Source organism: Aphelocoma coerulescens, chromosome 15 (genome assembly GCF_041296385.1).
Source record: "Aphelocoma coerulescens isolate FSJ_1873_10779 chromosome 15, UR_Acoe_1.0, whole genome shotgun sequence".
Taxonomy (NCBI): domain Eukaryota; kingdom Metazoa; phylum Chordata; class Aves; order Passeriformes; family Corvidae; genus Aphelocoma; species Aphelocoma coerulescens.
In genome coordinates, this window is record NC_091029.1 from 4,689,020 (window position 1) to 4,699,295 (window position 10,276).

The 10,276-nt window shown below is 52.1% G+C and overlaps 1 protein-coding gene across 9 annotated transcripts in view; it reads left to right on the forward strand.

Moving 5' to 3' along the window:
• The window catches only part of SGSM1 (small G protein signaling modulator 1), a 36,685-nt gene extending 26,409 nt beyond the window's left edge, over positions 1-10,276 (forward strand). For 7 of the 9 annotated variants that reach the window (XM_069030784.1, XM_069030790.1, XM_069030787.1 and 4 more), the window contains 7 exons: positions 66-647; positions 1,358-1,482; positions 2,653-2,735; positions 2,990-3,099; positions 3,370-3,466; positions 3,827-3,994; positions 4,345-10,276. In XM_069030784.1, coding sequence (XP_068886885.1) covers positions 66-647; positions 1,358-1,482; positions 2,653-2,735; positions 2,990-3,099; positions 3,370-3,466; positions 3,827-3,994; positions 4,345-4,433 — 1,254 coding nt within the window. In that variant the 3' untranslated portion in view covers positions 4,434-10,276. The remainder of the gene's footprint in view (positions 1-65; positions 648-1,357; positions 1,483-2,652; positions 2,736-2,989; positions 3,100-3,369; positions 3,467-3,826; positions 3,995-4,344) is intronic. The other 2 variants (XR_011155420.1, XR_011155419.1) reach the window with 2 other exon arrangements.

The following is a 10,276-nucleotide window of genomic DNA, read 5'->3' on the forward strand; positions in this document are numbered from 1 at the left end:
ACATAGTGCCTGTGTTCCCAACACTTGCTGAATGCCTGGGATGTCTTCCCACTCACCCTTTGCAGGTGTTTGAATCTGTGGATGAGGTGGAACAGACTGAAGTAGATGCTCAGCTGGAAGATGGCAAACAAAGCAAGATCCCCAATGGGACAGTTCCCAACGGCACGTGTTCCCCTGATTCTGGGCACCCCTCTTCCCAAAACTTCTCCATCACATCGGGGTTCTCTGAGCGCAGCTTCAGTAACGAGGACAGTGCCCTGGAAACCACCAAATCCTCATCCAGCTCCCAGGGAAAGGCTGCTGGGTCCGATGTGCCAGCCCCACTGGACACAGATGGTGTCCAGCAGGAGAAGCTGCAAGGCCAAGACAGCCTGGAAGGTGAATTTCCCACTGGTGGAAGTGTGGACTTTGTCCCCGTGGGTAAAGGCTCAGCAGGGCTCCTGCATGACAGTGACACCGTGGCCCTGACTGTGGTGGAGAGCTGGGCAGACAGCGAGGCTGAGAAGCAGAGCCTGGTGGAGAGCGAGGACAACCTCTCCGAGGAGCCGGAGATGGAGAGTCTGTACCCACAGCTGGACTCTCTGACTGTCACTGATCTGACCAGCAGTGAACCAGCTGCTCTCTCCTCCACGGGTGTCACCTACTCTGTAAGTACAGACCTGTCCAGGGGGGGTTTCCTCCTGGCTGCTTCATAGGACCACAGAATCCCAGAATGGTGGGAAGGGCCCTCTGGAGATCATCCAGTCCAACCCTCCTGCCAAGGCAGGGTGACCTGGAGCAGATGACACAGGAATGTGTGCAGGTGGGTTTGGAATGTGTCCAGAAAGGGAGACTCCACGCCCTCCCTGGGCAGCTGTGCCAGGGCTCTGCCACCCTCCATAGAATGAAGTTCTTCCTCATGTCAAGGTGGAGCTTGTGTTTCAGTTTATGGCCATTGCTCCTCGTCCTGTCGCTGGGCACCACTGAACAGAGTCTGGCACTGTCCTTTTGGTGCACAGTTTGGGATGTTTGTATGGATTGATGAGATTCCCTCTCAGTCTTCTCCAGACTGACCAGCTCCCACAGTGTCTCTTCATGACAGAGATGCTCCAGATCCCAAATAATCTCTCTGGCCTGTGCTAGACCCTCTCTGGCAGCTCCTTGACTTTCTTGAGCTGTGGAGCCCAGAACTGAACACCACACTCCAGATGTGCCTCACTGGGGCTGAGTGGAGGGGCAGGATTTGCATTTGCCTGCAGTTGGGCATAGAGGGGCTCCCACCTTCCACCCAAACTCTGCCCTGTCGCTCCACTGCCCTTGCGACTCTCTCCTTGCTTTTTACTGGAAAACAAATCAACTCTGCTCTTGTTTTGGGCAGCCAGAGCTGCTGGACATGTACACAGTGAACCTGCACCGCATCGAGAAGGACGTGCAGCGCTGCGACCGCAACTACTGGTACTTCACCCCCGCCAACCTGGAGAAGCTCCGCAATGTCATGTGCAGGTGGGGGCTCTGGGGGGCTTCCCGGGATTCACCCGCAGGCTGGAGCCTCAAACTGTGTTGTGGTTACTGAGTTTTGCTCCTTGCCTTCCTCCCCCAAATCCCTTCATCATCCCAGCGCTGGGGCCACAGCTCCAAGGACACTGCGGTTCCCAGACTGAGGTGTCTGGCTGTCCTTCCCCTGTCACTGCTGTGTCCTGGGGTTTTGGCCAAGGCAGAGGCTCCCTGGGCTGCCCAGGAACCCAGTGCAGCCCGCCTGTTTTCTGAACTATGCCTGGAAAATGTTTTAATGAGGATCAGCCCACAGTGCTAATGTAGTGCTAATGAGAAAGTGCCTGAAGCACCGGAATGGTTTGTGCCTGCCCAAAATCCCGGGAAAGAACCAGACCTGGGTGCATTTCTCAGTCCCTGTGACTCCGAGCTTGCCTAGTGACACTCACAGAGTCAGACCAGCTCCAGCTCAGCCGCTGCTGCACAGGCAGCGAAGGATAAAATATTATCACTCATCTTGCAAACATGAGGAGAAGCTGCTGTTCCATCAGTGCTGTCACTTCACCCGACAGCCAGAGCTGGAGATCTCTGCTGAGATTAGACCTTCAGCACAGCACATTTTGGAAAACCAGTGGTCAGGCTGGAAAAGATCCTTCCCTTGTGCCAGCAGCAGATCTGAGTCCTCTCTGAACACATTTTGCCTTGCTACCAAATAAGGGAAGATATCCCTGCAGGGCTGGGTGCTTCCTGGGACACTGGGAATGGGAAGGCCAGGCAGGCAGTGTCTGCAGAGAGAACCAAGAGGATGAATGGAGGGAGAAGGATAAGAATGAGAGATGAACAAATTCTATCAGTCTCTGCCCTTTAAGCAATGACCCCACTGTTCTGTGCTTTCCCATTTTGCTTTTCCCCGTGCTGATTTTCCATGCAATGGCCACGGCACAGCCCTGGATTGACCCCGGACGTGGCTGTGGCAGGGTGTAGATCCAGGACTGTGCCATGCATGTCCTACCTGGGAGTCACCACAAGAATTGAGTAATTTGCAGCACAGGGATAACAGAATGAACAGGATAACAGAATGATTTGCCCCAGCATCCTGGGAAGGGAGACAGGGCATGGGCAAAGGAGGTGGCAGGTGGTGGCACTCAGGTCCCAGGTCACCTCTCCCGCTCTCTCACACAGCTACATCTGGCAGCACATTGAGATTGGCTACGTGCAGGGGATGTGTGACCTGCTGGCCCCTCTCCTGGTCATCCTGGATGATGGTGAGTGGGTGGCTCTGCTCTGCTTTCCCTGTCCCTGTGTGTGGGCATCTGCTGGGGGGACCTAGCATGTCAGAGGTGACCCTTTGCAGTGGAGTGCTTGGAGGTGTGGAGCGGGATCCCGTTTGTCCGTGATGCTGCCTGGCTCCCAGGAGCCCACCCTGGGGCCAGGGTGGACTTTTTGGAAGGATGTTGCTGCAGCAGCAGCAGCAGTGCCTGTGCAGTGCCCAGCAGTGATGGCTCTCCTCCCTGCACAGAGGCTCTGGCTTTCAGCTGCTTCACCGAGCTGATGAAGAGGATGAATCAGAACTTCCCCCACGGAGGAGCCATGGACACCCACTTTGCCAACATGAGGTCACTGATCCAGGTGAGGGTTCCTGGCATGGGGACGGCGGCTCCTCACACCCAAGAGGGGAAGCTGGTCCTGGAGGGACCTGAGGAGGGGTTTCAGTGCTGGGAAGCAGGAGGGACAGCAGGGGCTCTAAGGACAGCCTGGAGCAGCGTGTGCCAGGAAAGGGAGGGAGGAGCTGGTGGGAGCTGATGCAGTAGGAGAGCAGGGGGATGGAGGGAAGTAGGCAGAGGGATGGCTGGTGCCTTGTGTGTGCATTCCTGAGTTTCCTTTTGCTTTTTTTGACAGATTCTGGACTCTGAGCTCTTTGAGCTGATGCACCAGAATGGGGATTACACTCATTTCTACTTCTGCTACCGATGGTTTCTCCTGGACTTCAAGAGAGGTGTGTGCTGAGACCACCCAAGGGTGGGGCAGGGTCCGTTTCCAGGCTTCTCAGCAGCTTTAAACTTAACTTGGAATTCCTTTTCACTTTTCCCTGGTTTATGTCTGGCTGATTGTTCTGTCTAGATACACAACCTGTTGTTCCAGAGCTGCTGCTGAGCCTTTCCACGAGTGTGTCCTGGGGCCTGTGCCACCTGCTGCAGGGCAGAATATTTCTCCCTACAGATGACTGATTTACTGCTTCCAGCTGGAGCAGGTTCCTGTGGGAAGGAAGCACCCAGCATGTCTCCCCAGCGCTGCTGTGAGCTCTGAGGGTCAGGGTGGGGTGAGTGGAGTGGTAACTGCTGTTCTCTGCTCACAGAGCTGGTGTACGACGACGTCTTTGCCGTCTGGGAGACCATCTGGGCTGCTGCTCACGTGTCCTCTGCTCACTACGTGCTCTTCATAGCCCTGGCCCTGGTGGAGATGTACCGGGACATCATCCTGGAGAACAACATGGATTTCACAGACATCATCAAGTTTTTCAATGGTACAGCTTGTGCTCTGTCGGGCTCAGTTTGGGGCAGCTGCTCAGGTGTGGGCAGCACGTGGCTGGCTGTGGACACATCTGGGCAATGCTGGAAATGTTTAACACACCCAGAGCTCTGAGGGGTCTGGTGGTGCTGGGATCCACCTGCCCTCCTCAGCAGTGGCCAACCTGGACGTGTTGAAGGGAGCTGGGGGTTGGGCTGTGCTTCCTGCTGCTTTCCCCATCCCAAGGGGCTGGTTAAGGATGGCTCTCACGTCCCTGTGAGGGGAGGTTGGGAATGTGGGCAGCAGAGCTGTAGGGGTGGGGGCTGCTCAGGTCTGACCTGTCCGGTCCCTCTGTCTGTGTTCCAGAAATGGCCGAGCGCCACAACACCAAACAGATCCTGAAGCTGGCTCGGGACCTGGTCTATAAAGTGCAGACTCTGATCGAGAACAAATGAAGGACCCCGGGGCAGACGAGGCACGCAAAGAGCCGGGACTCCCCTCCAATACTTCCTCCCTTCTCCTGTTTCTCCAAGTGCCACACCTGTGGGACTCAGGTGGTGGGACATGTGCTGCTGTGTGAGCTGGGAGTCCCCTGGGCTCAGCACAGGCCCCGGCTCAGACCTTCTGCAGTGACTCAACCAAAGATCCCTCCAGGTGTGTTCCTGTGCCGGGAGCAGGACCAGGCAGTGGCTTCCTGGCCTTGGAGGGGCAGCAGCTGCCGTGGCCACCAAAACTGCCCAGGCATTGCCACATCCCAGGGCAGAGCTGGGGGAGCAGAGCTTGGTGGCACGGAGGGAAAGCTGATTCCTTGGAAAGCTGCTTCCTTGGGCAGCCCTTCCCTGTGGTGTGGGAAGGCAGCTAGCCCTGCGAGCTCGGGCAGCACAGGGATGCTGCCAGTTCTCAGCTTCCCACCAACACAATGAGGTTCTGCCAGTAATGGGGGGGACTTTGATCACAGAAATTCCTCTTTTGATCTTGTCCCTCAATGCATTGCTTCCCCTTCAGTATTTTATTTTCTTTTAGGGCGCTGTTTTCTCCCTGGGACTTTACATTGTTCCTACAGTATCTGAGCACACAAGAGCTTCGTGTCTGGATGGATTCTCAGAACAGCTCCAAATTCAGCATTGGGGTTTATTTTTCAAAATCCAGCCTCTGTAATGTTCTCTGAACGCTGAGAAATCTGGTCCCGACCTCCTCTGGGAACTCCAGGCTGGAGGTTTCCTTACCTGCCTTACTTTAGCTGCTTGTGGTAGGAGTCTGGTCTCCTTGTTGATCCTCTGAGCTCCTGTGAGGGAAGGGCTCCTCAGAAGGCAAGTCAGAGCTCCTAATTATCCTGACTTTCCCTCTGACAGTGCCTGTCTGCCCATTAAGACCGGCAGCTTGAAGCTCAACAGCTCAGACAACCCCCTTGGTGCCTGGGGGTTTCCCATGTGCTTCAAGGCTGGCTGTTGAGTCCCCTAATCCCACTGAGCATCTCCAGTTAGGTCTTGGTGGGCTTCTCCCACAGGCCTGTGAGAGGAAACTAGCCCAAGGTCCCTGAGTGGTCTTTGCTTTGGGAAGATGCACTTGTGTGGCCACTTTTCCTGTGGCACAGCCTGGAGCCCACTGCATGAAGTGCCTCTCCAGCTGCTGTGTCCCACACAGGATGCCCTGCAGAGGCTTTGGAGTCATTTTTCAACTCAGGTAAAAACAATACAGGAAAAGGAGAGGGGTGGGTGGATGGAGGGCCCAGCCCAGCCAGGGAGGGCAGTGCTGGGGGCACTGGGCTGGAGCTCTCTCTCTAAGGGTACTTTCTCTCAAGTTTTGCTGCAAAAATTTGTGTTCCTCCCAGGTGCAATGTGTGCTGTGTGTGTGCTCTCCTCTGGCCCTGCTCCTGCCTTGCTGCTGGAGTGCTCCCATGGGAGGGAAAGGGGCCCTTCCTTCTCCCGTGGAACATCTGTCTCTGCTGGTTTGTGTTGGCTCGTGGCACGTGTCAGATGTTGCTGGCAGAAAAAAGGTGGTTGTCAGTCTGCACCAGAGAAAACTGCTGCTTCAGGGAAGGCCTGAGGAGCGTGGTGGAGTGGTTTGCTGTTTCTGAGCAAATCAGCCATTTCTGTATACTGGGACATGGAGGTCGCAGCTGGAAAAGGCAGTGGCACATCCTGAACCCTTTGGGGAAGGGGCTGGGGCAGGAGGAGGGCAATGGGCAGCCCTTCACTCCTCATAATCCCAACTGATGTGTACAACAATCTGGGAAATTCCCTGAAGTAGTAAAACCCCAAAAGGTGCTGGGCTGTAGTAGTATAGGAAACAAAGAGCTTGAGATCTGCCAGTTCCTGTGAGAACCTTTCATCTTTCCACCAAGCAGAGTGAAAAGCTCGTGTCCTCCCTCCTTCCCAGGCTGCTCCTGTTCCCTCAAGGTTCTAGGACAGATCTGTCACCTGTCTAGAGGCAAAGGGAAGCACTCTGTACTCCCCTTCCTGAGGGACAGGGACCCACAGGTCACCTGAAACACCACCTGACCAAGCAACGTCCCTGACACGTAACCTTTCAAGCTTCATTCCTTGGTTTTTAAACAAAAACAGCCAAGAAATTCTGCACAATATTTGCTGTCTGTATTAACTGAGAGTGTCTTTGGGCCGCTCAATAGCAGTGTTTTTTGAATCATTTCTGGGGTGGGGGGGAAAGTATTTATTTATTGATTGTACCTGACTGTGTGTCCTTGTGTGCTGGCGTGTGAGTGCGCGCTGTTGTGCAAATGGAGATAGAAATTTTCAATGTTATTTACAATATCTTGTAAATGTTTACCAGAGAATCGTGTCTATATATAATATATATACAGTATAGAGAGAAAATATGTGAACTAAGTGGGTTATTTTTTGAGGGGGGAGGAGTGAGAAATCGTTTGCTTCTGAGAACTGTGTGGTTTCTATAGCACCTGTTCCATGATGTGCCAATCTGTCACTGTCCCTGTGCTGGGAAGAGTTGCACTGGTGGGGCAACAGGAAGCTCAGAGCAGAGCCAGCATCACAACCTCAGTTTGGCTTCATCTTAATTCTGACTTTAAGCCTGGACAAGAGGAAAAAAAAAAACCAAAAGGAGGGAAAAATAATATTAAAAAGTTTTGTTTCATCTGTTTTGCTGGGCAGGTTCTTGTGCTTGTGGGGACCCACAGTGAGGCACCACCAGGAGCCTGGGGCTCTCTTTGATGGTTAAGAGCTGCTAAGAAGCTGAAAAGCAAAGGTTTTGCTGTGCAGCTGTTTGTGGGCCTTCTCTGGCCTCAGCCTCTCCTGCCTGGCTCTGCTCCACTGCTGGATCCCCACGAGATAAAGCCTTGTTCTGGAATTCTGACAGTGGGAATCATGGCTGTGGAAGCCAGCAGGGATCTCTCCCAGCCGTGCAGCCAAGGATGGCCTGTTTGCCATGCAGGAGAGGCCCGTCACCAGGGAATGCTTGTCCATATACAGTAATCTTGTCTTGGGGAAGAGGAATGTCTCATCCCAGCAGCTCCGTGCAGCTGAAATCCACCCCCCACAATGGCACTGCCAGCCCAGGACTATTTTAGCCTGTTATTGGCTCTGTGGGACCAGGTACTGGAGCTCTGTGCCTTAAACTGACAGAGGGCAGGGTTAGATTGGATTTTGGGAAGAAATTCTTTACTATAAGGCCCTGGCACAGGGTGCCCAGAGAAGCTGTGGCTGCCCCATCCCTGGAAGTGTCCAAGGCAAGGTTGGATGGGGCTTGGAGCAACCTGGGCTGGTGAAAGGTGTCCCTGCCCATGGCAAGGGGTGGAACTAAGTGATCTCTAAGTTTTCTTCCAACCCCAACTGTTCCATGACTCCACGCTTTCTGAGGAGACCGCTGCACTCCTCTGGGTGCAGCAAGGGTTGCATGTGCTGCCAGCCCATGTTCTCTGTTCCAGTCGCTCCAGAGCTGAGCCTGAGGAAGGATGGGCTCCATGGGCTGAGAGTTCAGCTCCCATCACACCCTCACTGAGCACCCACGTTGCTGTGGGGTTTGGGGTTTGTCTCACGCTCGAGCTGCTGAGCTCAGATCATCTCGGTGTGTGTAAATCCACTGCGTGTTTGTGTCCTGGCCCTGTGTTCCCCTGAGGGAGTGACAAATGGATTCTCTTCCTGCATTTGAGCTTTCTGCTCATGCAACCTTCCAACGAGCTCCTGGTCCCCATCTCTTTTGGTGTCACCTGTGCAGACCCTTTAGAAGTTGTGTTTGTTCCTAAATGTGTGATTTTCCTAGTTTTTCTCTTGCTGTGTTGAAGTCTCTGAATCGCTTTGTTGTGAACGTTTTTCATGAAGACTGAGAGGGTTTTTTTGTGGGAACTTCCTGCTGCCTCCCTGTCCTGCTCTCATCCAGCCCCTGGCATGGGGAACATCTCTTAACTCATCCAAATGCTCCTCGTAGTGCAATGTGAGCCAGCAGTGTGTCAGCCCTTGTCACTGACAGGTAAAAAACAGGCTGAGAGATGGAACTATTGAAGAGGTGGGTGGGGATCACAGACCTCATCCCAAAATCCCATCCTGGAGACACAAGCCTTGTGGCCAAGAGCAGTTTATGGGACGAGGTTCTTCTTATTTGTTCTTTATTTATTTATGACTTACTTTGCCTGACTATTTTCCCTCTCTTTTCTGGTTTATCCTGAGGTTGGTCCCCTGCACTGAGAGCCACTGTGGCCCATAGGCCTCTGACCAGGGGGATGGGACCAGTTTTGGGATTCTCATCATCTTAAGTTTGCTTTTGAAATATCTTACAATATCTAAATCACTTTTCTCTAGAGGCAAAGTGGGAGCCTCTGAGCCTTTGATCAGTAGGACCAAAATGATGGTCATGTCATCAAAACCTCTGTCTTATTTCTCATTCCGTTTGGGAATTTCCCCGAGTACTGAGCAGTTCTGGGCTTGTCTTCAGCATTTTACTATTGTGCAAGCACAAATTGATAGAGCACAATGTAGAGATGGGAGTTCCAACCCTTCCTAGCACTGTGGAAGGGTTGGAACTCGCCAGGACCTGTGTCAGAAATTCCTATGAAAGCTTTCTCAGACACCCTGAAGTAGATCAAATGCCACTGATTGTCCCTGCTGTTCCAGTGATCTCACTCAAGGTCAGCATCCTCATCGCCCTGAATAATCAATATTTCACTGATGAAGGCATCTAAAACTTTGTGGTCCCAGGTGACACCACATTTCTGTTCTCTGGTGGCCCCGTGGGCCATGGCTGAGGCCATTTGGTGCCGTAGCCACACGTTCACGCAGCTCATTGTATGGATTCCTTCTCAACTTTGCCCGAATCCCGTACTTCCCGGAGATTGTGCGCGGTGGGAATAGCCATGGAAGTCTTTTAATGTGTCTCATCTAATCCAATTTCTAATTTAATTTTAGATTGGTGATAAGCATATTCCACCTTAAATTCCCGTGCAGTAGTTTAATAGCTTCCTTTTATAGATGGATTTTGCACATGGAGGCTGAGCAGAGCCCACGGATGGCGCTGCAGGGGATGGTCCCTTCTCCATGGTGGCTCCTGAGCCACCGGCAGTGGGACATGACCAGGAGCAAGGGCACTTTGCATCAGTGCTTTGATAAGGGGGGAAAAAAGCACCATTTTATCCTTTTTTTAAACTTTTTTTTTAAAAAATGAATTAATGCTGAAATTGAAACTATGCACAAGATCTTAAATACGTGAAAGTTTTAGGGATGAGTAGGGCTTTGCTGCTAAGGGCAACAAAGAATTGAAAATCTTGATCCTGGATACTGAGAGACTAAAAAATGTCATTGTGTGACTATGTAAGAGCGACTTAAATTCTCAGAAATTCAGTCTCTCTGGAGAGTAATTCCCAGAAGCTGAGGAAGAAACTGTTTTCCCAAACAGAATTAAGGAAAAGCTTTGAAAATACGACGTGGACGTTACCTCAGACCCACGATTGTTACTTCCCTTGTTCAAGGAGTGTTCTGGAGAGGGTGACAGGGTGTGACAGCCATCGTGGGGGCTCTGTGGGACAGGGAATTACCCCTCAGCACAGGGATTTGAATGTATCTGGTGTCCTGGCATTAGACTTTTCTGTTGCCCTACACAGAATTGCTGCTTTTCTCTGTTGGATGCCATTTTGGTCTCTGGGAGTTGCTCGATCTGAGCTTAATGAGCACTTAAAGCTTTTAATCTATTTGTAGAAGTGCTGCTAATGTTCTTAGGTTATCTGAATTCCACATTGTGGTATAATATCTGTTTTATATTATTTTATTCATGCTTTTGGGTTGGTTTTTTTTTTTAATGTAAACTGTTCATTATTGTTGTTGAGAAAGAAAAA